The 26,271-nt window shown below is 40.2% G+C and overlaps 1 protein-coding gene across 3 annotated transcripts in view; it reads left to right on the forward strand.

Annotated features, from left to right (window-relative positions):
• The window catches only part of dnai1.2 (dynein, axonemal, intermediate chain 1, paralog 2), a 91,612-nt gene that overhangs the window by 25,134 nt on the left and 40,207 nt on the right, over positions 1-26,271 (forward strand). The window contains exons 12-19 of one of the 3 annotated variants that reach the window (XM_007897127.2): positions 346-463; positions 799-842; positions 5,080-5,327; positions 8,349-8,438; positions 11,409-11,496; positions 12,761-12,840; positions 24,871-25,019; positions 25,730-25,829. In XM_007897127.2, coding sequence (XP_007895318.1) covers positions 346-463; positions 799-842; positions 5,080-5,327; positions 8,349-8,438; positions 11,409-11,496; positions 12,761-12,840; positions 24,871-25,019; positions 25,730-25,829 — 917 coding nt within the window. The remainder of the gene's footprint in view (positions 1-345; positions 464-798; positions 843-5,079; positions 5,328-8,348; positions 8,439-11,408; positions 11,497-12,760; positions 12,841-24,870; positions 25,020-25,729; positions 25,830-26,271) is intronic. The other 2 variants (XM_007897129.2, XM_007897128.2) reach the window with 2 other exon arrangements.

A 26,271-nucleotide genomic window follows, 5' to 3' on the forward strand; every position in this document is an offset into this window, starting at 1 on the left:
TCCCTTAAAAAATATATAAATATTTGGTCACTCAATCCACGACTGTTTGTGGGACACTGCTGTGCGCAATTCGCTGCCATGTTTCGCCCACAAAATATACCGTCATTTTACTTTACAGTATATTCTGTGAAGGGCTTTGAGACGTCTCGAAGATGCGAAAAGGCGCTGTGTCAAATGCGAGGATTATTATTAATAAGCTGTCTTAAAAGTGAACCTTTAATTATTTTTTGCATTGACGAGCTGTAATTACAAGAGAGACGTTTGACCTCACCAACATTTTAACTTTATCAATGAAACGCGGGTTAATTACATTCCATGTTCAATTTATTTTCTGGAAATATGCAGATTTTAAGTACTTTGAAGATCCTTCTGATGAGTTCAGAGAACAGGAAGGTACTCTGCTCCCTCTGTGGAAGTTCCAGTATGACAAGGCCAAGAGGTTAGCAGTTACTGCCATCTGCTGGTAAGTGTCATATATTGCAATTGTCCTTTCAAACTCGTTATATTACAGACTTGAAATCATAGCAAGTGTCTGTTATTTGCTGCATAAAAGTGCACTGGACCTGTATATTGCATTGTTGGGTCTTGCGAGGCAGCAGCGGATGAAATGAGTTCTCGAAATTTAGCTGCGATGCAAGCTTTCTCACTAAGTGACCGAATTGAAGAGATTAAGCTCTGGTTTTCTCTCTGTGATACTGATGTAAGCAATACTGATGGCTGCTGATCAGTATGGAAAAGAGGGGATTAAAATGTAATTAAACAGGAATATGTGCTATCATCTCTGTTTGTAACTTTCAGGAATCCAAAATACGTTGACCTTTTCGCTGTCGGATATGGCTCTTGTAAGTAGTAATTTTAAATGACTTGTGCTGATGATAGTTACTTCAATTGAGTGTACGCTGTATTGCACAAATACAATACAATTTACATTTGTATAATGCAATTTACATCGGGAGGATGTTCCAAAGCGCATTCACATTGCTGAATGGGCACTGAAGCTAAGGGTGGGAGCCTGGGGAGGGGTGTGGGCAGTGGAGAGGGGAAAGACGATCAAAAGTGTAATCAATGAGGCATGTTTCAAAACAATCTTTGTAAGAGGGGAGAGTTAGAGCAAATCAGAGGATAGAGTTCCAGAGAGTAGGAGCAGAATGTCTAAAAGCCCATCTGCCAATGATGGGGAGGATCGGGTGGGAAGCATGAAGAATGCCTGAATGAAGGGAGCAGCTGATTTGATAAGGCTATAGTAGGTCACAGGGATAGGGTGAAGGAATTTAAAGGTGAAAACAAGAATTCTGATCTTGATTCACTGGGGGATATTGAGCTAATGAAGCCAAATAATGGTTTGTGCAACTGAAATAATCCTGCTTCCCAGTAAAGCAAAGACCTTCCATAATCCTGGCAACAGTACATTCGCAGTGAGGTACGCTCGCAAACAAGAGGACCCAGGTTTGATTCCCAGGCAGGGTGAATCCTTAGGCAACAACAACAACAAATTATATTTGTATAGTGCCTTTCACATCAGGAGGATACTCCACACACTTCTGTTTACCTAGCAGTAATTTATTTTAATTAAGTTGCAAGGCTATGGGGAAAAAGCAGGGAGTGGGACTAATTGGATAGCTCTTTCAAAGAGCTGTCACAGGCACAATGGGCCGAATAGCCTCCTTTTATGATTCAGTAAATAGGAACCCAGTTGTTAGTTGATTGTCAGATCACTTTCCTGAAGTAATAACCCCTTCCAAAAAAAATTTGATCACTTAATCCATGGCTGTTTGTGGGACACAGCTTTGCCCACAAAATACATAGTCACTCCACTTTACAATATAATCTTTGAAGCACTTTGACATGTCTCAATGATAAGGTGCAATGTCAAATGCAGGGATTATTCTTATTATAATTCTGTGTGTCTTGGTTTTCTTCATTTCTCATGATGTTTGTTAGAATTTTGTAGACTAGAACGAGCGTTCTGACTTGCCTCCTGCTGCTCTGAATGCTGATCAGACATCAATCTGTCTGGAACCAAAACATCCTAATCTTTTCCAACATAATTATCATTACATTTACTGCTGTCGACATTGTTTTCGGATTCATCCAGTTGAAGGGATTGTACGTGATAATTTGGAATGTCAAACATCAGATTGCATTCATTATCGCTGGTAGAATGATCATTACAGACGCTACAGTTGCCTTGAAGCTGCTTCAATCAGAGATAATTTGTTGTAAATTGCATTTTTGCTATTTGTGATTGAATTTTCTTAACTTTTTACGGAACCTCTTAAGAAAGCCATTTAACCCGTCACAACTGTTCGCACCATTTTTATTGGATCGTGGCAGCACTTCATATATTTTAATCCCATTTCAACCTTTTTTCATTGCCAAATCTCTGTATCTCACTTTTAATTCTTCCTCTAAACTAAGGTTGTAATTGGAAACATAGCAATATAATTCCTTCTCTGTTTCTGTTGATAATCAGATAACCCCTTGGTATTTCTATAACATTTTGCCCAGATGGTCCAAACTTGCTCAGTCATTAAGAAAATGTTAACAAATTTACGCAGTGCATAGAACTTTCACACTCTAGGGTATGGTGGTAAACTATTAAGATTGCAGTCACATCTTTGACCAAGGGATTCTGTTTATAACATGAATAATTGTTCTTTTAATTGCAAATTATGGTGTTTCCATTCGCTAGCACTGCCTCCTTGCAGGGCAATTCCCCTATGAGACCTCTCCTATTAGGTTTCTTTTTATCTTATAAGGTGAGTGTGCTGAATCTGCAGTTGGCTTTGGTGCAGAGACTGGCTGCCATCCTGCTCATTAAAAAAATTGTCTTCTAGTAATCAGGTTGTCACGGACAATACTTTTTGCACACTGGACACTTTTTTTTCCAGAATACAGTTTTGGGAGATGGGCAAATGCAAAAGTAAATCTTACTTTTTTTTAGCAAAAGAAAAGCTATTTCCCTCATAGAAAACTGGAGCTCCTGCCCCTGATGAGATCATTCCTGACCTTTTGGGAACATCACCTGGTTGTCCTAGATTTGATATCCTTTACTTTCCATGTGAATTATCCTTTTCAGCTTTTAGACGTGGGAAGCATCAGTTTCGAGAATAAATTGTGATGAATCAATGAGTACAATTTGGTTCTCAAAGGGTTAATTGGTTTGGGCGGTTTGCACAGTATGGACAAGGTTGCACAATGGGCTTTTGAATCCAAGCTGCCCACTGTTGCAGAAAGTGCCCAGCGAGATTTGAAACATTGCCTCAATTCGGTAAACTTATTGTTTGCAGATAATCTAGTGAAGTAAGCACTACAAAGTGAGTCTGTAAGTCAACACACCATTTGTTCTTTGGCTCTTTGGTTATTCTAGCTTGTGCCAGAGGGGAATAAAGCAGCCACGCATCTGAATTGTGTATAATAAATGTCAGTTAGCTGCCTCTAGTGAGAAGACTAATCAGAGTTGTTGCACATGCTGATGCACGAATCTTGGGTTTTCAAGTTTGTCATGTATAAAACATCCTCTCCACTGGCTGTGAAAGTTTTTTTTCAATCACTTTTCTTTTTACAATCACTTTTTTTTTCACAAACAACAAACCTAGGGAGACAGTGGAAGCAGAAAGTCGTGTGTTTCAAGAACAAATTAGATACAGTGTATAGTTTGGGACACAACCTATCAAGGGATTGCCAGGATAATGGAAGAAGAACTGGATAGACCTTGGTCTTCATTTGCCTAGCAAATTATTATGTTTGTTCTTAAATAGTTTTTGTCAAATTATTTGTGAACTTTGAAAATAATACCTTTTATAATGGAGTATTACCTTTATTTTAAAAGAGAATCTATTCCATCTTATTTTCCTACCTTTTCCCCATGCCCAAGAAAATTACTCCTATTTAGAGATCTATCTAGTTCCCACTTGAAAATTAATACGGATTCTGCCTGATCTCTGCATGCACCAGAGCATTCCACATATTAACGCCTCTTTATGTAAAACAATCCCTCCTAATCTCCCCTTTTTCTCTGTTGTTATCTTAAATTGGTTTTGTGATATTTCTTCATAGGATTCCTTAATAAAGATTAAATATTGCCTGGCTCGTTTGGGTAACTGGAAGTATGTCAGATTGACCTGTAGGAGCTCTGCTCCAATGTAAATACATCAATACAACAAAAACAGCTCACATTTATATAGTGCCCTTCATACGGGGTGGAGTCCCGGAGCGCTTAACACTGGCCAAGGTTCAGAGAAAATACTAAAAACCTCAAGTGAAATGAGATTAGAATTTTTTTTCATACAAAGATGTGGAACAAAAGCTTTGAATGCTGTATTGTTTATTTTATTCTCAAATATTTGGTTTGGAAAGAGACTGACTGAGGTTTATAGAAATAAATATTCACAGAGATGATGATCAAATACTCCAGCCCTATGTGGCTAGGACTGGAAATAACTGAGTATAGGAATTGTTTTGGCTTGAATAATGGCAACAAAAGAACAGATGGAAATGATTACATTTTACTGGATTATTTGGGGGATATTGGGGGAGAAATTTCACAAGCCGAGTGATTACGGTTTGTTCAAGAAGCCGATTTGTATAGTTCAAATGGCCATTCCTTAGAGCTAGTCTCCTAGACAGGGGGATGTTTTTGGCTGTTGTGCGACCATGCTGAAAAAAATACTATATTAAATTAATAAAGCAACTCAAACCTTATGGACAAGTTAGTTAATATTGCTAAATTAGCCCTGTCAGACTAAAACAAATATTTACATGCACTCAGATAGCATGTCAGCCTGGATCATTTGATGTGTCGACCTGGCTCAATTGGTAGCACTCTCACCTGAGTTGAAAGGTTCCATATTAGGACTTGGAACCCATATAGTCTATGCCGATACTCCAATGCGGTACTGGAGGTGTTCTGTATTATCGGGAGGTAACGGCCTTCAGAAGAGACGTTCAACCTGCCTTTTTTTAATTTTAATATGCTTTGTTTCCTCTTTTTAAAATTCTGTAGGGCTTGTGATGAATGTCCCTTATCTGTTTTTATAGAGTTTTTATAGCATGATTTTTTTCTCTGTTCTCCCCCAGATGACTTTATGAAGCAGACCCGTGGCATGCTCCTCTTTCACACCTTGAAAAATCCTTCCTTCCCAGAGTTTATTTATACTACAGAAAGCAGTATCTTGTGCCTGGACATCCACAGAGTATATCCACATCTCATAGCTGTTGGTTTTTACGATGGGAGTGTTGCTGTTTATAATATCCATGAAACAACAAATACACCTTCTTACATGAGCACATCAAGGTTTGGCAAACACACCGATCCTGTCTGGCAGGTCAGTTTCACGCAACGGTGACTAGATCCTTGTATTAAGATTCACAATCTTTGCAGATGTACAGTTAGTCGAACTTTTTAATTTTTCAGCATCTATTATCCTAGCGACATGACAGCTCTAATGGTATTTATCGCACTACAACCTGAGAACCTTGTCTACTTTCACTCGACAGGTTTCACCAGATCATATCCAAGCATAAAAAAATATTTAAGTTGTTAATCAAAATTGTACTGGTGTTGGTGTTGATTCCATTCCAGATAGAAGCATGTCCATGGTTTCAGACACAGTTCTGAAGGATGTAGTTCTGAAATTTAAATGAAAAGAATGCATAGAATAAAGGGTCCAGCTATTTTCATCGATTTAATCAGTCACTCTAAAATAAGGATAAGTAGTGCTCATTAATTCTATAATGGAAAACCAGAGAACCAGCAGAATGAATAATAACATCATTACTGAGGCTCATGTTCAGACAATAAACAAGAGTGGGACTCAATTATGCCTCTTTTCATTTGTATCCAGACTTTATAATAATATACCATAATCCTTGCATTTGATAGATCATGTCATTGAGACGCCTCAAAGCACCTCACTGAATATACTGTGAAGTGAATTGACTGTAAATTTTGTGGGTGATATGTGGCAGCCAATTGCACACAGCAGTGTCCCACAAACAGTTTGGATTGAATGACCAAATTATTACTATTATTTTTTTTGGAGGGTTTATTACCCCCCCGGAAAGTGATCCGCCAATTGACTAACAACCGGGATCCTACTTACTGCTAGGTAAACAGAGGCTTGTGAAGTCAGGAAATTTGCCTAATTTGTTTCCCTACGTTATATAATTTGATGTTAACCATAAATTCTAGGCAGTCTAACTGGGCAAGCTAATACAATACAATACAAAATTACATTTGTAAAGTGCCTTTCAGGTTGGGAGGACGTCCCAAGGCACTGAATAGTCAGGGATTAGTGATTAGGACCCGAGCGGGGTGTTGGGATCAGGGAAGATGGAGGACAGAGAGGGTGGCCGAAGGCACGGTTGAAGGAGATAAGGGAGGGAGCGAGGCGAAGGGAATGTGGGATGGAGTTCCAGTGGTTGAGGGCAGAGAGGATGAAGGCCCAACCGCAGAACAATCTGGATATATCAGGGAGTTCATAGAATAATGAAAACATGGAATTATTGAATGATTACAGCACAGAAGTAAACCATTTGGTCCGTGCTGTCTTCTCATTTGCCTGTTCTCTCCCCATACTCTTTAATATTATTTTCTTCAAATATTTATCTAAGTTCTTTAAAATACAATTCTGGACCCAGTTGAAACAACCTTAAGGGGTAATTGTTGTTTAGGGAATGAGACATGAATGACAATGGTAGTTTGTTAGCTTTATATTAGGACTGACTAAACAGACCACAATGGCCTCTTCCTGTAAAATACTATGTTCTTTTGAAAAAAAATCATGAATAATGTAATAATGAACAAGTAAAATAATAATATTCCTTTTACATCAGGAGGATGTCTCAGAGCACTTGACAGAATATACTGTACAGTGTAGTGACTGTGTATTTTGCAAGCAAATTCAGCAACCAATTTGCACACATCAAATGGAAGAGCCAATTAAAATGTTACAAATAATCATTACTGTTTTGAGTTGTGTGATAAAGGCCTTCGCACATACTCTCCAGTAATTTCTGTCATAACGTGTATCCTCAATTGTTCTAGTCTTGTAACTCACTGTATTTTTCTCTAGTGCTTTTTATATCACACATGTGTCACTGGAGTCACAGCACTCTAACAAGTAATTGGAATAATACCACAAGTCATTTGTGCTTTAACAATAATAACAACTTGCATTTATATAGTGCCCCTCATACAGTGTAGTATTCCAGTCTAGCGAGCTAGCACTCAATGTGTATATGGAACACTGTACTTCAACATTAGGGTTGGAAAAATGTTTGCTGGGAAATGTGATTCATGACCCAAAGTGGGTGTCGTACAAGAAATTTGCTGTATATCATACTGAGAAGAGTTTTCAGCTCCGAACATCAGCTTCAGCTCTGAAATCATCAGAGAGATGAAGGCTCTAAGACAGCATGATGTACAGTGGATTCCCTAGAGAAAATACAAGTTTATATTTCCAGGCTTACAACATTTGAGCAATTTGCAATTCCTTTCCCCTCCCCAATTGTGACAATTACAAAATTAATACCAAATACCATCAACAGAGTTTTATATGATCTGCCTGGTACAGGAACTAGAACTCTACCATTTGCATAGCGTTCAAGTGAAGAGTAAACCATTGTTTTCTGAATCTTATTTATTGAAGTGTGCATTCGAAATGGCCTCTTTACCTCTCCAGTCTTCTTCTGCCCTACTCCTCCGCTCACCCCCTCCGCCCAGCTAACGCAGGCTTGTTGCACAGCCCATGTTCTCTCCATGTCACCATTGGTTCCTATGCCCCTAACCTCAGGAACTGCCTTCCTCTACCACTCTGTCTGACCCCTTTTCTTTCTGCCTTTAAATCCCGCCTCAAATCTTACCTCTTCAAACATCCCTTTGGCCACCTCGTGCTCCATTCGACTTTCCCTTGCTCAGCATCCAACCCTGACCTTGTAGAGCACTCCAAGATATTACCTTACATGAACAGTGCTGCATAATTTCAATAATTATTAATTAAATTAACAACAACTGTGCTCAATTGGCTGCTGCGTTTCACCCACAAATATACAAACAATTCACTTTACAGTATATTCTGTGAAGAGCTTTGAGATGTCTAGAAAACGTAAAAAAGTGCTATGTCAAATGCAAGGATTATTACCATATATTATTGTTGTTTACTTTTGACTTATCATTATAAAATATTGTCCATCTGCATCCTGGCCAATCACCAGTTACAGATTTGTTCGGTATTCATCCTTGGTATTGGCAAGTGATGTAATTCTTCTGCTCTGTGGTAATAGGAAGTATTATCATTGTTTTCCTGCCAAATGTTATAGTACTGTACAAGGTGTTCATTTTACAGGTGAAATGGCAGAAAGATGACCTGGACAACAATTTGAACTTTTTTTCCATCTCATCAGATGGAAGAATTGTTTGCTGGGCTTTAGTTAAGGTATTGTCTGCTACTTTTCTTTTATTGGGGTTGGATTACTTGGTGTGAGAAATGTGATATAATCCGATAATTACTACCGGTGGCATTATCATGTTGAAAATTCTGCTCCTATCAATGTCCCAACATGTCAACGCTTGGCTGCGGGTGAAAATTCCCTGATTTAGTCCAAATGAGTTGAGCCTGAAGTCACCCATGGCAGCCATTGAACCAGACCACTAGCATTTCAGTGTCAGCTTCACTCAATACATGTCATGGTTTTCACCTCATTATCACTAGTCACGGGTAATTAATGTAGGCAGTTGCATGCCTCTAGCATTTTTAACATAGAAGTGTGAATTAGGTATAAATTCATATTGAAGGTATTCCTCATGATATTATGGGAAATCTTCCACAAATGAGAAGTTACTGTAGAGTATTTCCCCTATTTTTTAACATTTAAATAGTCCTGATTCATAGCAATCTCCATTGTAACAGTTTAGATTTATAATTATCATCTGTATACGAATTGCAAGGTCCAAAACGCTTACCACAAGGCCAACATGGTGGAACTTGCAATGTGGGCAGCTATAACCCGGAACCTACATCCTATTAGGAGCACTAAGGTGCTTGCCGTCAGCTTTATTTATTGGACCAAGTAATTGGGAAAGTCATGGCTATAGTTTTTACTGACCTAATTGTATAATTTCTGTCATATAAATGTCTTTATTTTAGTTAATACAACAAATATATAACATGGGCTTCACATCCAAGATCAGCAGACGATTAGAAGTTGATTATACAATACTGCACTGTAACATGGTACAGAATCAAATTATTCCCAAAAAGTCATCATGAGAAACAATATAATATCTATTTAATTCTTCAATATGATATTACATGCAGTATTTGGTCATCTGAACTCCCGGCCCTGCATTTGGAGTCCTGTAGCTCAGTGGTTAGAGTACTCGCTTTGCAAGTGAGAGACCCGAGTTCAATCCCAGGCAGAGGGCGAAACCTTGGGCAAGTTTCCTTACTCCACACGCCTAATAATAATCCCTCCAAAACCAAAAACAATAATAAATTGGTCATTTTCAATCTACGACTGTTTGTGGGACATTGCTGTGCGCAATTGACTGCTACGTTCGCCCACAAATAGACAGTCAATTCACTTTACAGTGTGTTCTGTGAAGTGCATTGGGACATCCTCCCAACGTGAAAAGCGCTATATCAAATGCAAGGATTATTATTATTATTTTATTTGATAATGTATTCCCATGGCTAACTCAACCAGCTACCACAAAATATACAGTCACACTTTGCAGTTTATTCTATGAAGCACTTTGAGACATAATAATATTCCTTGCATTTGATTTAGCGCCTTATATGTCTTCAAGATGTCTCAAGGCTCTTCACAAAATATATTGTAAAGTGAATTGACTATATTTTTTGGACAAAATGATAAGGTGCTATGTAAAATGCAAGGATTATTATTATTACCAATTTTGCTTGATCGGAGGGGTCACAAAGGCCAGAAACCCGACTGACATTATACCGATTGCTAAGGATACATGTTACGTTTCAATTGAGAAAGTAGGTGCCTGATATATTTCAAAACAATTGGCACTGGTTTTTCAAGTCTATTAATGAATTCTGCATATTTAGAAGTTGCATAATGAGTTAGAAGTTGTTGTGAAGTTAAGTTACTCTGGGCTTTCATTTAACTGTTGTTGAACAGATATAGAATTTTTGGTTCTTCTTGCCTTTTGCCTAGCAAGACCCATCAGGATCAGTTTCAAGTGAACCTCACAGCAGAACTGAATGATATAATAATAATTAATGATCCTTGCATTTGATAGAGCGCCTTATCACGTCTTCGAGACATCCCAATGAATGGTCGGTTCTGGCACCATACCATCCAGCAGATCTCCTGATTGACTGTAGTCCTCTTGAGAATCATAGCTTAGAGGAGCTAGAATTACAACAGTTATTTGTGCCAACACAGCTGGCTTCTGGAAAAGACTTTGAATACCAAATGTTATTTTAGCTGCCATTGCCAAAAAACACCCACTTTATCCCTGCAAAATAATGTATCAGCATTATTACCATCCACTAACTATTTTCCTTGGAGGCTGATAAGCTGGGTCTATGTGGAGCTGACCTCACTCCAAAATGATGTGGGGCAATGGAATGTCAGAATCGATGTAACACTCTGAGGCATTCTCCGCAACCACTTTCTGAGCTAGTTGGGCCTGCAGTTTTCCAAGGAACTGCTAATGACAGACCAGGCAGTCTGGTTCATCAGCAGGACCTGTATGAGTAGATCACAAAGTTCAGTAGAAGCCATAGGGATTTCTCCTCCTATCAATCACGCATTTGACAAAAATAGGATCCAAATGTATATTGGTGCAGGGATTCTTCCCAATCTGCTCCTGTTCACCCTGCAAACCAAATTTCAAATGGATGGAGTGATCCTAGCTGGACAAGCGGTGGGAAGCTTTCCAGACAGTGTTCTCAATAACACGTTTGGCGGTTTTAACTGGTTAAACCCCAGCAATATCCCAATGCAAATTCCTGGGTTCCCAAGTCTTGGCTTTTACCAACCTACGCCTATTACACTCTGGAATGAGGTAAAAAGGATGTTCCTCTCTGGGCAGAAAGTGCACATTCCATTCCAGCCACAGGAAAGTATGCGTACATATGTGGAACTCTCAGATTGATTTGTATATTCTTAAGCATGGTGATAGGTTTCTGCATATATCAGATACCCGACTGGACTTTTAAAAAAATTACTATATCTTAAAATACAACCTGCAAGGATTTGCTCCAAACCTGAAGCAAGTCTAAATCCTCTGATGAAGTCGGCAGTAGGGACCAACCTGTGAAGGTGTGATTTGTTATAGCCACCTCGAATCTAAAACATTTTGCTCCTCATTTAGTTTGAAAAACAGCAGTCACAGCATGATTAATGATGTATTTTCTTGTTAAACTCAGGAAGAGCTTGTTCATACAGATATCATCAAGCTCATAATACATGGACTCTGCAAGGATGAACTGGAAAATCTGCAGCTGAAAATTGTGGGTAAGCCTATGTGATAATTTCAGTGGGAAGACACACGGACTTCTCCCCCTACTGTGCAGGCACTCAAAAAAGTAGGGTGAAAATGGATAAATTACTCAACCGTAGCCTATTTTGTAATAGGAAAACTCCAAGACCCACTGGAATATAAATTATCCTGAAAATTTCTAGAAACACCCCCTCTTCCCCCCCAAAACTGCTAGTCTAATGTGTTAATAATAATAATAATAATCCTTGCATTTGATATGCGAAATCTCATGTTTTCGTATTCAGCCTTCAATGTGTCAGCCTGGCTCAGATGGTAGCACAATCACCTCTGTGTCAGAAGGTTGTGGGTTTAAGGCCTATGTGAGACTTGAAACTCATATATCTAAGCTTACATTCCAATAAAGTGCTGGGATGTTGGAGGTACCATTCTTCAGATGAGATGTTAAACCGAGGCCCCATCTGCCTGTTCAGGTAGACATTAAAGATCTTATGGACCTATTAGAAAAGAGAAGGGAGTTTCTGTCTCTCTCTCTCTGTCCTGGCCAACAATCACCCCCTCCCCCCAAATAAAATTGGTCATTCACATTGTTTGTGGGACATTGCTGTGCACAATTGGCTGTTGTGTTTGCCCACAAAACACACAATCACGGTACTTTACAGCTTATTGTGTGAAGTACTTGACGTGGATTCCAAATGTAAGGATTTTTTATTTTTATTAATTCTAAGAAATCATCCTCACCTATACATTAAAAAAANGTTCCTTCCATCTTTCTCTTTCTCCCTCTGTCTCTCTCTGTCTCACACTCAAAAAAAATAAACCTCACGGGAATGCTCTCTTCATTTCTCACTCTCAAAAAATTAAGAGTTAGAGATGCAAAGAGAATAAACTAAAAGGAGACTGGATAGCGATAGAGAGGGCCAGAGAAAGCGAGGGAGTGAAAGGCAGAGAGAGACACAGAAACATTCACAAACAAAGCTCATTGCCAATAGGTCACTCCTACAAACCTACGTTCCTAGGAAAGTCCTTCTCCCTATTGCCCGTCTGGGGGTGGGCTCTCTTCCTGACCTAATCATATCTTGCTTTAGGCTTCTTGTTGTATTCTTTCTTTGTACAAATACAGTTTGCCCAAGAAAAGAGGAATGTCCTGCAGTGCAGGGGTTAAAACTACAAAATATTAATCCATCAAACTTGAAGTATTTTCCAGTCCTCCGCACTAGAGGGAAAGCAGAAGCCACTGGAGTCTGTAACCTTGTTTATCTTCTTTGCAATTTTTGCTAGACTGTGGAACCTCCTTCGATTTCCACATAGAGGATGACAAGATGTTTCTGGTTGGCACGGAAGATGGCAAATTACACAAGGTAAGATGACTTTAAGTATAGCCATAAAATAGACAACAGTTACTTTCTTACATATGAACCTGAAGTTCGTCATCAAAGTTGGCAGAAAGTTGCTTTGCTTCAGGCAACTGTAGATTTTGCAAAGAGATGAAAAACTAGACAATATGAAAATCTTTAGGCAATGCACGATTAAATCTCATTAGCAGGCGACCTTAGTAAAAGTGTAATGCTGATCGGATTTTAGCCCAATGATTTCCCCAATGGTACAAGTGAAAATGGCCTACAATTGCACTTGAACACTTTTGTGACTTGAATCTGCAAATTTTGATCTTTGCAAATTCTATTATAGAGGACAGAAAGAAGATATTTAAAAAGAAATTGTACTGCATACATATCTTCTGTAGTAGTGCTATAAATTGTACTGTTTTTATTTTACGTTGAAGAACTGTTGTTGGGTCAAGGATCATTGTACAGCATGCCAGGACTAAAGAATAGGAGAGAAGCAAAGTATTGGGAGTCATGTAGCACAGTACTAGTCCACCGCCTGACCTGTCAAGATTTTGGTTCACACATTTAAGGACATGTCCTCTGGGAACATTAAGGGTCAACCTTTTAGAAGAGTTGAGAAAACATTTCTTCACTCAGAGGGTAGTGAATTTATGGAATTCACTATCCCAGACGGTTGTAGATGTTCAGTCCTTGAACATCTTCAAGGCTGAGACTGATAGATTTTTAAAAAATAGGGATTAGGGGATATGGGGATAGGGCAGGTAATTAGAGTTAGGTCTGCAGATCAGTCCTGATCTTATCGAATGGCGGGGCAGGCTCGAAGGTCCGAATGACCTACTCCTGCTCTTAATTCTTATGTTCTTATGTAACATAGCTTTGTATATAGTGTTCAAAGGGTAAAGGGCTGAATTACCCCACTAGGATTTGAAGCAGAATCTTCTGGCACCAAGGGTGGTACTCAAGCTGACTTTGCTAAGCAGGAAGTGATGAGGAGAGAAAGTGACAGAAAACCTATCCTGCAGTTTGTTAAAATTAACACTGATATCTATATACTCTGATCACTGGTTGAAGTCCTGAACAAAATATATATGACCTATAAACCATAATAAGAGTTTGATAAATGCTTCTTAGAAATCATTAAGGGTTTGCTTTCAAAGTACATTCTGTAAGATTCTGTAGGTGTATTACTAAATCTATTGGTGGCCGATTTTCTTCTTAGTGTTTTTTTATTTATGGCATGTCACTGCAGTGCAGTAGATACCAGAGTCTCTCACATACATGTTCTACATCAGTAACAACAACAAAATTACATTTGTATAGTCCCTTTCACATCGGGAGGATGTCCCAAGTGCTGGATAATCTAGAGTTTTGGACCAAAGCCGGGGTTCGAGATTGGGGAGGGTGGAGGGCAGGGGGGAAGCAGGGTGATCACAAGCACAGTCAAAGAAGAGGATCTTGAGATAGGTCTTGAAGCAGGCAAGGGAGGGGCGAGGTGGAGGGACTGCGGGATGGAGTTCTAGGGGCGAGGCGGAGACGTGAAGCAGGCCGGAGCTCACTTAGCGGAGGGAGCGGGCAGGATGGTAGGGGGTTAGGAGGTTGCAGAGGTAGGAGGGAGCAAAACCATGGAGGGCTTTAAGATGAGAACCAGGATCTTGAACTATATCCTCTGTGTGATGGGAAGCCAGTGGAGTCGGGTGAGGATGGGGTTGATAGGGTCACGGAGCCTGGTGTAGGAGAGGACACGGGCTGCAGAGTTCTGAATGATCTGCAGCCTATGGAGGGAGTAGTTGGGGAGGCCGACAAGCAAGGAGTTTGCATAGTCAAGGTTCGATGTAATGAATTAATGTATGAGGGTTTTGGCGGCCTGCGGTGTGAGATAGTGGCGGAGTTAGGCGATGTTGCGGAGGTGGGGGAAGGCACAGCGGGTCATGGCACAGATGTGTAGAAAATAAAAAGATTATGGGCAATAAACTCTGCAATAAACCTTAACTGGAGGCTGTTAGGAAAATCAATATCAATGTGGAGGAAAGCACTATCTTTTGTGATTAAGTGAAATTAATAATGACAACATTTATGTGTAAATACCATAATGGTCTGATCTTGAAACTAGTATTTTCTGACTCCCTTTTAAGGTGATTTACTGTATGTAGACCTATTGGGTTCCAAACCCTGAATAGTCATCTGTGCCATCTATAATGACCCGCTGAGCTACAAAATCTTCCGTTTGGCACTCTTGTTCCACTATTGCTGGATCCAAACTGTCAGTGACTCAACATCTGCCAGGGTCCCTATGTAAACCCTGTTGAGTTTATTGAAACACAGACTATTAGTATTTATCAAAGTTTCCATTGGCCATGACTACATTTTCTGCGCACATATATCCACAAGAGCATTAAAGTACAATGTAGAAACAAATGCATAAAGGAAAACTGGCATAACCTTTTAGGATGTCTTTTTCTTTTGTTTTCCTAGTGTTTTACAAAAACCCTCTGCTTTCACCTTATTGACCCCTTTAAATTTAGGTCAACACTCAAGTCTTTATTCCAAAGAGAACCAATTGAATTCCCTTCGCTACTCTTTCCACCTTATTGATTTCAGATACAGTACATTTCTTTTGTGCTTTGTAAACTGATTTATTTTTCTTTGCCGTATGAACCTGCCAGTGTTGTCCCATATAGATAAAACATGAATACTGAATCGGTAGGTTTTCAGTTGCCTAAGAAAAAAATAGGATATCTTGATGAAACTAATTAAAAAGATTGAATAGAATAAACAACTTTCTTTTGTAAAATGCTTTGGATTCTAATTGTGTGGAATGAAAATTGTGCATCAAAGTAAATTTGGTTATATAGAAACCATTATCATATAGATTAGAACACATTTGGGTTGCTGTACTTAAACTATTCAGAAGTTAGTAACTTATCTTCTTTCTCATGTAAAACCCATTAGCAGACAGATGAGCTTAGAATTATGATTTCATCCCTGCACAATTCCGCTTACAGCCTGGGAACTAACAAAAAAGACTGCTGTCTCCTTCATAACTTTGAGTGCATTGCCTAATGATGTGATTATACAGATTTCAAAGATAATATACCTATGTTTTTCTTACCAGGATTTTGGCCGTGAGTTTTTGGTGATGTCATCCCACTAGATACATTACACTGCTATTTGCAACCTAACTGTTAATAATAATCCTTGTATTTGATATAGTGCCTGATTACATTGTTGCAAAGCACTTCACAGAATACACTGTAAAGTAAATTGACTGTATTTTGTGTGTGAAACGGTTATAGCCTCCTTTCCCATCTTCAGGTTGCGCCTGAAGACCTTCTTTTCGACTGTGCTTAAGGTCACCTCCCCCCTTCCACTGGCTCAGCGTCATGCTCTACCATTGTCAAGCAATCTGAGATGTGTGAAGGGCACTATATAAATGCAAATTGTTGTAACAGTTAGCTCTTGTGCTGCCTGGTGAGTTAACAGAAAAGTAATAAAAAGAGACACAGTAATAATAATCCTTGCTTTTGATATAGCCCCTTATCACATCTTCGAGACGTCTCAAAGTACTTCACTTATTTACTGTAAAGTGAATAGATTGTATATACCGTGGGCAAAATTTGGCAGCCAATTGTGCACAGCAGTGTCCCACAAACAGTTGTGGTTTGAGTGATCTCTAATTTTTATTTTTTTATTTTGGAGGGATTATTACCCCTGGAAAAGTGATCCACCAATTGACAAACAACCAAGTTCCTATTTGTGGAGTCCTGTAGCTCAGTGGTTAGAGCACTCGCTTTGCAAGCGAGAGACCTGAGTTCAATTCCAGGCAGAGGGCGAAACCTTGGGCAAGTTTCCTTACTCCACACACCTAATAATAATCCCTCCAAAAAACCAAAAACAACAATAAATTGGTAATTTTCAATCTATGACTGTTTGTGGGACATTGCTGTGCGCAATTGGCTGCCGCGTTCGCCCACAAATATACAGTCAATTCACTTTATAGTGTGTTCTGTGAAGCGCTTTGGGACGTCCTCCCGACGTGAAAAGCGCTATATCAAATGCAAGGACTATTACTATTATTATTATTTACTACTAGGTAAACAAAAGGTGTGGGGAAACTTACCTAAAGTTTTGCCTTGCCCAGGAATCGAACCCGGGTCCTCTCTCTTGTGAGGCGAGTGCTCTAACCAATACACGAGAGGACTCCGAAAAAATATTTGATATAGAGCCTTATCACATCCTCAAGATATCTCAAAGCAGTTCACAAAATATATACTGTAAAGTGAATTAACAGTATATTTTGTGGGCGAAATGCAGCAGCCAATAGTGCACAGCAGTGTCCCACAAACAGTCATGGATTGAGTGACCAATTTATTATTATTTTTCTTTGAAGGAATTATTTTGCCCGGAAAAGCGATCTGCCAGTCGACTAACAACTGGGTTCCTACTTACAGCTAGGTAAACAGTGGCATGTGGAGTAAGGAAACTTGCCCAATGTTTCGCCCTGCAAAATCAGAAACATAGTAAGAGGATTATAGTAGGTTTTGCTTGGTGGTTTGGTATTGATGTCTTGGTCAAATTTTAAACAAGTTCTTACAGTTGGTTGGTCTTGCAAGTTGCTGCTCATACTGTTATTCCATGAATTTGACAAGTCCTATACCAAACTAGAAAAATCTCACTCATCAAAAATAGTTTAAGATCTTGAGAACGAACATTGTAAATGTGACAAGTTTTTAATATCTGTTTTTGACAGACCAAAACTGTTGTTGTATTAAAATATGGTTTCAATTATTTCCTCTTTTCCAGATAGGTTTCTTATGGGAAAATAGTGTTATAAAATTAAATAATAGTTCCTATTATTTGTCCCTTTCATGTTCTTCCCGTTGAAGTACTGTAAACATTTAAAAACAAAATTAACTCCTCAATCATGGTGAAATTGCTATTTAATTCTTTTTTTATCATCTTGAAAACTTTCGTTTCCTGAATTTGAATATCAACCCAGATTAATATTTAAATTTGGGTGTTGTGTCTGGGGCATAGTGCACTAATGCATTGTTCCACTAGGCAGCACAACAGCTGTATGTGTGTCCCATCAATTAAAGGTGAGTTGATCTTGAATTGACTTATTCTATTTCAATTGAAATAAATGGGATAGTCTCTGGTAAATTCAGTTGCATTGCATTCTTTATTGAACCATTTCATCACAAACCCTAGTGTTGTCAAACACACCATTTGGTGCACCTCTTTATGTTTCTATTCGTGACTGTCAATCTGAATGGTCACATAGGAACATAGGAACAGGAGTAGGCATTCAGTGCTTTGAGCCTGTTCTGCCATTCAATTAGATCATGGCTGATCTGTACCTCAATTAATTCGGTCAATTCTAATTTCCCGCTTTTTCCCCATATTCCTTAATACCTCAACCTAACAAAAATCTATCTCTTGAATGTGTGAATGGATGCAGCATTCACAGCCTTTTGGGGTAGAGAATTCCAGATTTCTACCACCCTTTGAGTGAAAAANTGCTTCCTGATTTCACTCTTGGGTTTAATTTGAAGACTATGCCCCCTTGGATTCCCCCACCAGAGGAAATAGCTTCTCTGTATCTATCCTATTGAATCTTTTTATCATCTTAAATACCTCAATCAAATCACCTCTCAACCTTCTAAACTTAAGGGAATACAATCTGAGGTTATGCAGCCTTTCCTTCTAACTTAACCCTTTAAGGCCAGGTAACATTCTAGTGAACCTGTGCTGTACTTCCTCCAGGGCCAATATATCTTTCCTGAAGTGTGGTGCCCAAAACTGAACAGAGACTCCAGATGGGGTCTGACCAACACTGTATACAGCTGAAGCATCATTTCTTCCCCTTGAGATAAAGCACAACATTCCATTTGCCTTTTTGATTACTTTTTGCACCTGGGAACTAGTTTTTTAGTGATTTCTGGATATGGACACTCAAATCCCTTTGCTCCTTCACAGTTCTTAGTCTCTCCCTATTAAGAAAATATTCTGTTTTATCTTTTTTCGATCCATAGTGGATGACCTTGCACTTCCCTACATTGAACTCCATCTGCCACAGCTTTGCCCACTCACTTAATCTGTTTAAGTCCCTTTGTAGCTTCCTAATAATAATAATAATCCTTGCATTTGATATAGCGCTCTACACGTCTTCTAGACATCTCAAAGCGCTTCACAGAATATACTGTAAAGTGAATTGACTGTATATTTGTGGGCGAACGTGGCAGCCAATTGCGCACAGCAATGTCCCACAAACAGTCGTAGATTGAAAATGACCAATTTATTATTGTTTTTTTTGTTTTGGAGGGATTACTATTAGGATGTGGAGTAAGGAAACTTGCCCAAGGTTTCGTCCTGCCTGGAATTGAACTCGGGTCTCTCGCTTGCAAAGCGAGTGCTCTAACCACTGAGCTAAAGGACTACAACTAACTTTCTACTCCCATCTACACAACTCACTGAGCCTCCTAGTTTAGTGTTGTCTGCAAACCTGAATATAAAACTTTCTATTCCTTCATCTATTTCTATTCAAGTCATTTATATATATGAGATCCCAGTACAGACCCCTGGGGGATACCACATGTCACGTTCCGCCAATCAGAGAAAGTTACCTTTATCCCTACTCTCTGTTTCCTGCCTCCCAATCAATTACCAAGCCACGGCACAAGGTTACCTCTGATTCCATGCTCTTCCATTTTCACTAATAATCTTTTAACCTTATCGAATGCCTTCTGAAAGTCCATATAAACAACATCCACAGACACACTCTTATCTACCATTTTAGTGACCTACTCAAAAAATTCAACTAGGTTAGTCAGACATGACCTACCCTTCACAAATGCATGCTGACTCTCTTTGACTAGCTCATACCTGTATAACCAGGCTACAACAACAACAACAAGATTCCATTTATAGAGCGCCTTTCACATCGGGAGGACGTCCCAAGGCGCTGTACAGTTGGGTCAGGACCCGAGCAGGGGGGAAATGGTCAGGGTGAGGGGAGGGAAGGGAGGGGGTGAGGAGGGGGTAGAGAGTTGAGAGGGGAGCTGAAGGCACGGTCAAAGAGAAAGGTCTTGAGACCCGCCTTGAAGGAGGAAAGGGAGGAGGCGGCGAAGCCACTGGGGGATAGAGTTCCAGAGCCTAGGGGCTGAAGGCCCGGCCACCGATGGTAGGGCGGTTGGGGTGGGGATGTGGAGCAGACCGGAGCCAGAGGAACGGAGGGTACGGGCAGGTAAGTAGGGGGATAGTAGGTCAGAGAGGTAGGAGGGAGCAAGGCCTTGAATGGCCTTGTAGGCGAGGATGAGGATCTTGAATTCGATCCTCTGGGCTACTTCATAAAGAGCTAAGAAATACATTGATAAGAATTGTTGTGAATTTTATCTTGTTTACATTATATACATTATTACACGGTATTTTTATTTAAATAGTATGAAGGTATATAAAAGAGAAGAACATTTCCCCCAAATACCATTCTCCTTTATATTGTTACAGGGCATATATTTAATGAAGATCAATAAAAGCTCAGTTTTTCCTAGAATGCAGTTAACTTATCAAGTTCTTCCTTGCAATTGAGAAGTAGAAACAACAGGTCTTAAGATGCTGTACAACTGGATTTTTGTTAGCACCTGCTGTTTATAAGCACCAGCCGATGCTTATTTTCTCTATATTGCCATACAACCGCTAAGGCTTGCATTTGAGCATTCAGTTGAGCATTCAAAGTAAGGTTTTATTTATGTTTTGCAGTTTATTAAAATTTGTAGGTGTGAATATAGCAAAATTAATACAATATTTCCTGGAATAACATGTTGGTGTTTTGTTAGCCGAGCAAAGGTATTTTGGCATCAATGTTGACTGAGTCATTCTTTCTGGTTTGATAAAGATTGGCTATTTCCTTGAAGCTGAATGTGGACAAGACGGAAGCCATATTCCTTGGCTCCCGTCAACGTATTCACTCCTGCAGATCTGAACTCCTCAACCTCTCTGGGTTCTAACTCAGACTCACCGAACGAACCAGTGCGCAATCTAGGCGTCCGGTTTGACTCCCCGCTGTCCTTCATTCCCCACATCCGGTCCCTGAGCAGGACCGCTTTCCTCCACCTCCACCACATTGCCTGCCTCCAACCATATCTTACCCCAAATGTAGCCGAAACTCTGGTGTGTGTCACCTCCCGCCTGGATTACTCAAATACACTTCTCGCCGGGCTCTCCAGCTCCACTATTCAAAAAATCCATCTTATTCAGAACTCTGCTGCCTGCATACTGACCTGGACTAAACTCTGTACCCCCATCTCACCAGTTCTGGCCCAGGCTCCACTGGCTCCCCATCACCGAACAGATCGACTTCAAGATCCTCATACTCATGTTCAAATCCATTCACTCCCTGGCATCTCTCCGATCTCCTCACTCCCCAATCCACCATCCGGCGCCTCCGCTCAACTGGCACTGGCCTCCTTCTTGTCATTCGCACCCTCCGCCCCACCATTGGAGGTTACGCTTTCAGCCACTATGCCCCGAAACTCTGGAACACTCTCCCTCAATCTCCGCCTTGTCCCCCCCTCTCCCCTCTTTCAAGTCCTGCCTGAAAGCCTTACTTTTTGACGGTGCTTACGGTCACCTCCCCTCAACCCTCATCCGGCTCAGAGTCAGGCTCCTCAGGCTCCTTGTTGTTGTTGAAGAGAAGGATTGGTTTTCTCCTTGCCAGCCTGGCTCAGTTGGCAGTGCTCTCATCTCTGCGTTAGAAGGTTAAGTTTCAAGCCTCACCTTTGGATATTCATCCCAAAGGTTTGGCTGACATTCCAGTGCAGTGTTGGGGGAACACTGCATTATCAGAGATATATTCAATAATATGTTAAGCAGAAAGTGAATATCCCCAACCTCAGATTGCTGACCTTACCTTTATCATTAGGTTAGAGCACAGACCTTATCTGAGTAGGGAATGGTAAATGACCTAGAGGAGGAGACCGAAAAGAAGAGAAAAAGAAAGTAATCCAATTTGAAAAATAAAAATGTCCGAAAAGTACATTTAGCGTTCACCTGGTGGGTGTGGACTGGTGAAAAGTATATCAGTTTATTTATCACCTTTCACTTCTTTGGGGCTTCCTGTGACCATAAACTGAAATGCTAATCAGTGACAGATGAAAGACTTTTCCTATCAACTTAATTTGGAAGCTATAAACAAAATTAGTTATTCCACGTTTTGATTGTGAGTATCAATAAAGCAGAGTTTGACAGGTTTATAACAGGAAGCTTTACATTTCACAACAGATGCCTTTGCCTCAAAATCTTTCATAGTTTGACAGAAATGAGCACAAAAGGTACAGAAATAGAAAAAGTTCATTTGGACCATCAATTCCATTCTGTGTAATGACTCACATGTTAATACTGCCCTTGATCTACCTAATTGATTGTCTCCCAGTGGAATCAATGTGGAACCAGGTAAGACAGCCAAGAAAAGAAAATTTGATTTTCTCTGATGTTCCCTCCCAAAGACATTGCTGTTGATTTTTTTTCCCCATCCTTAACCATCATTCCACTCTGAATCTCACCTGTATTATTTTTTAAAAAGAGATCTGTATTCTAGATGAACATGTGTAAAGGTTTGAGCACCCTTGGAGTCTATTTTAGTATTTCATTTTGTCATGGTCAAAACTCTCTTATGCATACTATTAACCCTTGTATTTTTTTCAAATCTAATTCCAATTCTGCCCGAATAAATCTGTATTGTCTTAGTTTATTTACTTGAAAAAGAAAAAACTTCTTTATTGATGGATTTTTCAAAATGTTGCAAATCATGCAAATCAACAAGTGTATTAGGATGTATTAGGATGTGATAGGAATAAAATGTGCTTTGAACTAAAGATTAGTAGTTTTAGCGTTCAGTCGCTGTGATTCTACAAAGTTGCTTTGAGGGACAATGACATTTCCTATACACTTTTTTATCTAATTATAGAGAGTTACATATAGTGGATATGGCATGGAAATAGGCCATTCATCCCAACCAGTGTTTATACTCCACACAAGCCCCCACCTCTCCTATTTTACTCTTCTGTAACGGGGGTCCCTAAATTAGAATAAATAACTTGGTGAATGACATACAGTTAGTATAATGTAAGGCAAATTTCCTATGTCATTTACCTTTTGTAGGTGATACACAACAGATTTCCTGTGAATATTTTCTTGAAGTGGCATGCTAACGACAGTACAAGAGAGTGATATGGGGTAGCAATCCTGGGGTGCAAGCAAATGTATAACAAGGGGACATTGTTTATAGCCTCCAAATTAAGAGTCAACCTCAACAAAAACCATGCATCCAATTGAATTAATTTACACAGAGTGGTCAATATGTGGGATAGGAAGGTGATGGAGACGTATTATGTCACAAATTCAAGAGGGAATTAAATAGTTCTTTGGCAATTAAATCGTTTGTGGGGTATGAGAAATAGAATAATGTAGAATTATTCATTATTTCTTCACTTTGAGGCAGGCTGCATATCCCACATTGGCCTAGTCTGTATGCTCATGTGTTCAAATGTGAGGTCGTAAGACACTTGGGAAATAAGTTGCTGATGAATTATTTTAATATTCCTGTTGTACTTGATAACTTTATAGAATCAGAGAAATTTACAGGGCAGAAGAAGGCTATTTGGCCCATTGAGTCTGCACTGGCTGTCAGAGCAAGGTGTTCATTCAATTCCACTGACCCGTCTTATCCCCAAACCTCTTCAAGCTTCTGTTTTGCCTCTTTGAACCCACAATGGACTCTGCTTCCACCATCTCACAGGGCTTTCTACACCCCAAAAAACTCTCTGAGTCTTAAAAAAAATCTCCTAAAATCTCCTTTTTGCTCTTCTTGTGACAATCTTATAACTATGTTCCCCTAGTCACTGACCTCCCAGCAGTGGACTTCATTTCATCCTTTTTGAGGGGAAATTGCACTGAGCATTACACACATCGTCTTAGTTGGTATCAGCCACTAATGGGCTGTCCCATTACAATGGCTCATCAGCCAATGTGTTGTCCATAACGCTCACAGAATTTTTGACGAGAGATAACTTTCTCCAGCTCAACGTGTGCAAAACTGAGGCCCTCCTGATTGGCTCGCATCAGCGCCTCTGCACCTCAGGCGCTGACAGCATCAGCATCCAAGGCTGCACTCTCCACCTCTCAAAGCCGTCAGGAACCTCGGGGTTCTGTTCAACCCTGAGCTGTCCTTTCTCCCTCATATCCGCGCCACAACTGGCACTACCTTCCACCTCCGGAACATCGCCAGACTACGGCACTACCTCACCCCTCACGCTGCTGAAACTCTGGTCCACGCCTTTATCACCTCAAGGCTGGACTATGGGAACTCTCTCCTCGCCGGCCTTCCCGGCACCTCCCTCCACAAGCTGCAGGTCATTCAGAACTCTGCAGCTTGTGTACTGTCCCGCACCAGGCTTCACAACACATCACTCCCACCCTCGCTCGCCTCCACTGGCTCCCCATCCCCCAGAGGATCGAATTCAAGATCCTCACCCTCACCTACAAGGCCATTCACGGCCTCGCTCCCTCCGACCTACTATCCCCCTACCTACCCGCCCGTACCCTCCGTTCCTCTGGCTCCGGTCTGCTCCACATCCCCCGCCCCAACCGCCCTACTATCGGTGGCCGGGCCTTCAGCCTCTCAGCCCCGAGGCTCTGGAATTCTATCCCCCAGTGCCTTCGCCGCCTCCTCCCTTTCCTCCTTCAAGGCCGGTCTCAAGACCTTTCTCTTTGACCGTTCCTTCAGCTCCCCTCTCGACTCTCTACCCCCTCCTCGCTCCCTCCCTTCCTCCCCTCACCCTGACCATTTCCCCCCAATGCTCGGGTCCTGACCCAACTGTACAGCGCCTTGGGATGTCCTCCCGACATGAAAGGCGCTCAATAAATTGAATCTTGTTGTTGTTGTTGTCTATTTAAACTGTTGTAACATACCTCCTCTCCAGAATATGCATGATCCTACAAAGAATGCTAAGCACTCGCTCAGTAATATAATATTTTTCCATTGTCTAGTGCTCTAAAGCGTATTCAAGCCACTATCTGGATACTTTTGAGGCTCATCACATGGCAGTGGATGCTGTGAGGTGGAATCCGTTTCATCCACAGATTTTCATTTCGTGCAGCTCAGATTGGACAGTGAAGATATGGGATCATAATATAAAGTAAGTAAAATAAAAAAAAGTGTCCTCAATACTGACTCACTGTGGGGTAAGTCAGAAGGTTGTGCATTCAAGACCCATATCGGGATTTGACTCACATTATTGAAGCTGACACTGCAATGCAGTCCTGGAGGGTGTTGCATTGTCAGAGGTGCCGTCCTTCAGATAAGACATTCACGCAGGTTCCTGTCTGTTTAGGTGAACGTTAAAGATCCCTATTCAAAAAGACAAGGGAGTTTCTCCCGAGGTCCAAGCCGACAATTCCCCAAATGAAATTGGTCACTCACTGCATGGCTGTTTGTGGGACATTGCTGGTCGCAATTAGCTGCCACGTTTACCTGCAAATACACATTCACTCCAGAGTAAAATCTTTAGAAGCACTTTGGTATGTCCTCCTGACATCAAAGGCGCTATGCAAAATGCAAGGATTATTATTATATTGTCACAGAAATATCATCCCAATGATTTAATGCAGACCCACTGCTGGGGGTGGTAAATTAATGAAGGAGGTAAATCTGCTGGAGCTGATGTCTACTGCAGGTGGTACATCTATTGAAGATAGTAAATCTGTTGGAGATGGTATATCCACAGCATATGGTCCATAATCAGAAATATTTTGAGCAGTTTGTTGTAAGAACTGAACCTACTCAAAATATCCCAAAGTTAAACTGTGGAGTTGTGAATAATACCCATTATGTATATTCTTCTTTGAGGACTCCATTGTTCATCTTTGATCTTCATTCGGCTGTTGGAGATGTTGCCTGGGCCCCATACTCTTCTACTGTTTTTGCTGCAGTTACATCCGATGGCAAGGTAAAAAAATACCACTGACCAGGGCATTGGTTGCAGCTTGTGAATACCGCACCATACTTGTTTCCTTCTGTGTAAATTTTCTATTCGTAATACCTTCAATTTTATCAACACCTTAAGTTAGAACGATTATGGCTCAAATTGTTTTTAAAAGAAATGGAGTTTTACTTTTAAAATTGTTAGAGTTTCTTCCAGCGTTTTTGGCAAACAATCTGGATAAGAATTTGTTCATTCATCATGGCTGTTTGAAGGACATTGCTGTGCACCAACTAGCTGCCATTTTAGCGTACAAAATAGTCACTGCAATTTATAAAATATCCTGTGAAACGCTTGAGTCTCGATAACGTGATCAGGCACTCTACCAAATGTTATTAACAACAACACCTTGTATTTATAATAATATACACGTAATGGTTGGTTGGTTTATTCGTGCAGCATTAAACCT

The sequence above is a fragment of the Callorhinchus milii genome, unplaced genomic scaffold, assembly GCF_018977255.1.
Source record: "Callorhinchus milii isolate IMCB2004 unplaced genomic scaffold, IMCB_Cmil_1.0 Scaffold1, whole genome shotgun sequence".
NCBI lineage: Eukaryota > Metazoa > Chordata > Chondrichthyes > Chimaeriformes > Callorhinchidae > Callorhinchus > Callorhinchus milii.